The 6,000-nt window shown below is 34.7% G+C and overlaps 1 protein-coding gene across 3 annotated transcripts in view; it reads left to right on the top strand.

Annotated features, from left to right (window-relative positions):
• LOC145688368 (tubulin alpha-1 chain-like) overlaps positions 1-651 on the top strand; it is an 86,226-nt gene extending 85,575 nt beyond the window's left edge. For 2 of the 3 annotated variants that reach the window (XM_081762535.1, XM_081762525.1), the window contains one exon: positions 315-651. In XM_081762535.1, coding sequence (XP_081618661.1) covers positions 315-572 — 258 coding nt within the window. In that variant the 3' untranslated portion in view covers positions 573-651. Of the gene's footprint in view, positions 1-300 lie in introns of all 3 variants that reach the window. The other variant, XM_081762543.1, reaches the window with a different exon arrangement.
• Positions 652-6,000: the final 5,349 nt, after the last annotated feature.

A 6,000-nucleotide genomic window follows, 5' to 3' on the forward strand; every position in this document is an offset into this window, starting at 1 on the left:
GAAATTATGAACAAAATGAAACTAAAAATATGAAATACAGGATGAGCACAGTTCCGGTCAATGAAAATCTCCGACTGATTTGCCGTTTTTGGTCATGTTATAACACTAAGAACAATATTATTTTTTAAAAGAAAGGAACACATAATATTTTTATTACACAGTTTACATTAAAATATCAACCAAACTAGAATATATATTATGTAATGTCGACAATAAAATGGTACTACCGCTTATGACATGAACATCGTGACATCTATGGTTTAATCCATATTTTAACATAAAAAATTGAAATGTTTTTAGTTGTTTTGTTTCAGGTGGGAATCAATTACCAGCCGCCAACTGCAGTTCCTGGTGGTGATCTAGCCAGAGTTCTTCGAGCAGTTTGTATGTTGAGTAATACAACGGCCATCGCTGAAGCATGGGCTCGACTAAATCATAAATTTGATTTAATGTTTAATAAAAGAGCTTTTGTTCATTGGTACGTAGGAGAAGGAATGGAGGAAGGTGAATTTGTCGAGTCCAGAGAAGATCTTGCTGCCTTAGAGATGGATTACAAAGAAGTAGCTTCATGACAAAATCCAAAATTTCAGCATTCTGTGTACAATATTTCTGGCAAAATAATATTAATAAACTGGGAAGTACAAATTGGAATGTTTCTTTCTAATAAATGTCGAACGAGAACTTAAGAAATAAGTAAATAAAAGCAATTAGCGTTCGGTAATGAAGGTAGCTACAGCCAGCCACAAAAGTAATCCCCCCCTAAGCGCTCTAATTCCATTACTTGGGGTCCAGGTCTTTTGCAGTTGTGAGAACGCCTAGACAGATGCAACCCAACTTACACGTAACTTTTCTCGGCATTGACAGCAGTTGGTAGCACTGAGTCTGTATGGAAGTAAAATTTTGAGTAGATGAGGCACGAAACATTTCTCCATTCTGAGATCAATCTCTCTTGTTTAGAGCGTGTTGTCCAATGAACATCATATGTTAATCTCAATATTGCTGTGTATGTAATGTGCTTTTTTTATTACATACAGTATAATCAAAGAAATAAAAACACTGATCACATATGAATCAGAAAATGCTTGAAAGTAACTGAAAATATCAAATCTAGAACAACTACTGGAAATAACTTTCTAAATGATTGCCTCCATTGAGAAACCTTCTCCAATTCACTTCACTCCAACATCTTTCTAGGGAAGAGATCTTGCTTATCACACTGAGTAGGTATTGAAATTAAATTGAAACAGGAATAATTGAAAAAGTTTCAGCCTCGCCGGGATTCGAACCCGGGTCTACCGAACAGAAGTTCAATGTCCTAACCACTCACCCAACGCGCCGCTTAATCTTCCATCAAAACTAATAACTAGTTAAAATCGTTTCATGGAAAAATATAAACAAGATATTCAAATATAACAAAAGCAGACAAATATAAACAAAATATAAATAAAAATATTAAAAAAAAATATAAGCAACTTGTGCGAGTGTCTTAATGACTTACTCGAGATTTCCTTGTTTAACTCAAAAATAAGTTATATACACGTTGCTCAATGAAGAAAGTATTATGAAATGTTCTTCAAGTTGAGCCTACGTAATCGGCAGAGCCGTAACTTGTGGGGGGCAACCGCGCCCAGAGAAGCTCCCCGCCGTTCGACGAGGCCCATTTTGAGACAAAATTTTCTTACTCCATATACGATACGAACATGAAATTAGAAATGAAGCATCAATTAGGGTCGCTACATTACATAAACAGAACAGCACACAAAAGGTAAATAGAACAAAAATGATCCGTGGACCCATTTGAGTAATATTTATTCGTATGGCTTTGAGATTTATCAATATTGTCCCCTTAATAATTTTGCCATGTATGGAATGGGCCCAGGGAGTAACTAACGGAACCTCAGACCTTGCCGTGCGGGAGGGCCCACAGGCTCCGGTGGACCCATAAATATTAAGAGAAAGTTGGACAGAAGGGGTCCAATAATTGGAAATCAATTTTCTCTAGGTGGCCAAATAAGCTTATTAATGTTTACGCCCAGAAAAGAATAGAGTTCGTTTTGAGTTTAACGTCCCATTCAGCAGCGAGGCTATATGAGACGTTGACCTACTGATTAACGCGGAATCCTCTTGAGCTCCCGCCGGGAAATAAACCCGGGTCTCCCACGCCACAGCCCCCAAGAAAAGAATCTAAGTTACGGAGCTGGCCATCAGTTGCAGGGATTATCCCGATTTACATAACATTTCGTCTTTTACATAACTTATAATTTCCAAAGAAGAAAAGACGACAGAAATTATTTTCACATTCTTGAAGTTATATCAACACGTGTAGAAATAGACAGTTCTATGTTTATGTTCCATAACAACTAGTTTATTTTCTTATATTCATCTGAGGAGTTTGTGGCAAATTGAGGCCACATGATCATGAGGCGCAATAAACTAGGGGTTTGAATTCTTCTGAAGAGCAAGGTCGGAATTTTAATCGTCCTCAGTATTTCTGTGTTCATGTTCCAGTAGTGTTTGGAATACGTCGAAAGGACAAGAGGTGCCAGTGGCGTACAATACTCCGGTTGGGGCGATTTCTTGAAAAAAAATTGTGAAAGCAGGAAACTCTCATTGCAGCTACTTGGGTTGAAATCCCGTTGTGGTAACTAGTAATTTTTCTCAATGGGAAGATAATGTTTATGTAATTGGTGTTGTAATTATGTTATTCCTTTATTGTTCATTGGTACGTAGGAGAAGGAATGGAGGAAGGTGAATTTGTCGAGTCCAGAGAAGATCTTGACGTGACTAGCGTTGTAAGTTCGATCACAATTTGCAATTTGTGCACAGCTACGAACAATTCCTTGGAGCTCACTTTTCCCCATACTACAGCAGTAAGGACGTATTTATCCCTTATATATTCATTAATTCTTGTCCAAACACGTTACTTGCCAGACGGTTACGAATGAAGTTGACACGGATGGTGTAATTCTGTGTTGTTGGCATTTCACCTGTGAAGGAGGTCGTCTCAACTCCTAGACCCAGAGAAATTGAATATTTTTTATGTTAGTATACATCAAAATTATCAGTTTTGTAGATTGAAAAATTTTACTGAATTGCCACACACGGAATCGAACTCGCGTCCCTAACATTACGAAACTAAGGCTTAAGCCACTACTCTAAGACATCACTGTTCTGGGAGAAGGAAAAAATGGAGCTGTAGTGAATTCAGTAATTACACCCTCTTACGATTCCAATGTAATGATGCTGAAATTTTCTGATTTCAGTCATGATAAAATAGTAAAGTATTATGCAGAAAGAATAGAATAGATGTATATGAGATGGGTCACGACTATGGGGGTTTTAGATGGGATTACACATTGATTAAAAACAAACTGCATCCCAAAATCAAAAAAGTTAGATAACTCTGTATCCTTTATCCTATCTACTTGACCTTCCCCACAAGAAAATAAATACATAAGTTTATGCTGAGCGCCATCATAAGCTTCTTTACTACGGAAAAATCTGTAAACAAACAATTCTAGCACATCAGCACTGGATACACAATGCTGCAAGAGTAATATATCATTACCTTTAAAGACACGAAGGACGCGTAAAAGTGCATCGCATCTCTCTGAGTCCCGATGTCCCAATCGTTGTAGTTCCATTATGGCTGTCCAAACGCTGAAAACCCTCGGGTACTCGTTTAGACCGCGTAACACTTTTTGTAGTAAACCTCATCAACCATATTGAATTCTTCAGTTGGGCTGAAGAAATCCATCTGAAATAAACAAGGGAGAACAAGGATTTTCAGTTATCAAGCTCATTTAGTAATGATATTTAAAAAAAAAAAAATTCTCAGTGTTCCTTAATATCAGTTAAAATTGAGTGTAACAAAGAAACCAGTCAAAAATTTTCAAACTACAGTTAAATATTGTGCAAAAGAAAGATGAATTAATTATTTTCAAGCTTCAGTTATATAATAATCATATAAGTAAAACAAAAACAGCAGTTAACTTACTTTATGTATGCAGAAGATTAACTACAATTTTTTTTAAAAAAAAAGTCTCTCTTACTGATCAATAATACTGGATAAAATTGTGTGTGACAAAGAAACCAGTCACATATTTTCAAACACCAGTTAAATAATGTATAAAGAAGAGATGAATTACTTATTTTCAAGCTTCATTTATATAATAATCATATAAGTAAAAGAGAAAGAGCAGTTAACTTGCTTTATGTGCGTAGAAGATTAACTACAATTAAAAAGTCTCTCTTACTGATCATTAATACTGGATAAAATTGTGTTTAACAAAGAAAGCAATCAGATATTTTCAAACAGCAGTTAAATAATGTATAAAGGAGACAGTGGCGGATCCAGGATATGATCAAGGGAGGGGCCTAAGCCATAGTTTGTCCGTTTTATCCAGTGTAAAGCAGGATTGAAGTCCATTTTATACAGTGTAAACCTGAGCGTCAAGGGGGGCTATAGCCCCTTAGCCCCTCCTTAGATCCGCCCTTGAAAGGAGAGATGAATTACTTATTTTCAAGCTTCAGTTATATAATAATCATATAAATAAAACAGAAGGACAGCAGTTAACTTACTTTATGTGCGCAGAAGATTAAATACAACTTAAAAAGTCTCTCACTGTTCATTAATACTGGTTAAAAACAAGCCAAGGAAAACTGCAATTGATTTCTTTTTTAACAATTCAGTAACTATAAGAAATATAAAATACACACCTCTTAATCTGTAGCTATTCTCTAAAAAACAGCAAAATGACGTGCTCACGTCGGCACTCCTGTCGCCCAACAAACAACAAAGTAACAGCCTCTCCTTAAAAACTGGAATATTTTTCTCCAAGTACAGGGTCGACTAAAAGTCCAGCAGGGATTAGTTCGCTGTAATATATTAATGATTGATCTCAATAACAATCTTATCTCCTTTAAAAATTCTGCGCCAATATTCTTTATTTAAAAGACAGCTGTTTAAAACATTTGTTTAACACCTAGACGAAACTCCTATTGATCTTTTACGTATGACGGCGTAAAAGGAAATGGTATCAAAACCGTATAAACAGCTATTATATCACCCCCTATCATGTTGCCGAGAACGCTGCTCGCAGCGCGCTCTACTGTCACACTTTGGAACTATTATTTAGTTTGCTGTGAGCTAGTGTCCAGACTGGATGTTAACCGTACTTTCTCTCTCTCTCTTTCTGTTAGGCATGTACAGTCTTTTTATGATATGTAAATTTATTATAATAAATCATCATTTTAAATTATTGTACCTATTTGTTTACAATATTTACTAATGATTTGTTTACAATATTTAGATTACAAAAGAAAATAATCCGTATCATTACACATTCCCATTTTCGTAGTAGTTGTAGAAGTAAATTTCGTGAACTCAGATTGCTTACGATACCGAGTTTGTATATATATGAGGTATTAAAATTAGTGAGAAAAAACATAGATAACTACTTAACGCATGCCGACGTACATGAATATAAAACTAGAAACTGTGATAAATTTGTAATGCCGTCACACAGAACAAGTATGTTTGAAAAAACTACATTTTATAGAGGTGCGGTGCTATATAATAAATTACCAAGAGAATTGAAATATATTCTACATAAAAGATGATATAAAGTTTTTGAGAGAGGTTAAAAATATGCTAATTTGTAAATCTTATTATTCTGTAGATGAGTATATAGGTGAATAATTCTTTATTATTTCTGAAGGCAATAAAACTTAGTACGTAGATATATTTTAACCATTAGATTAAATAACAAATCTTTATTTTTTCCTTCTTTTATTGTAAAAAAAATTAGTTTTATATCGTATGCTTATAGTTTATTTGTATGTGTTTATTAACTCTGTATTTAACCAATGTATTATTGTGAAATGACATGTTCTATACCATATGTACAAATTTGTGTACTCTGTATGGTCAAATGAACGCAAATAAATCAAATCAAAATCAAATCAAATCAAATCAAAACCTATTGAACAGTTTAAAAC

Source organism: Thermobia domestica, chromosome 1 (genome assembly GCF_964235325.1).
Source record: "Thermobia domestica chromosome 1, izTheDome1.hap1.1, whole genome shotgun sequence".
Taxonomy (NCBI): Eukaryota; Metazoa; Arthropoda; class Insecta; order Zygentoma; family Lepismatidae; genus Thermobia; species Thermobia domestica.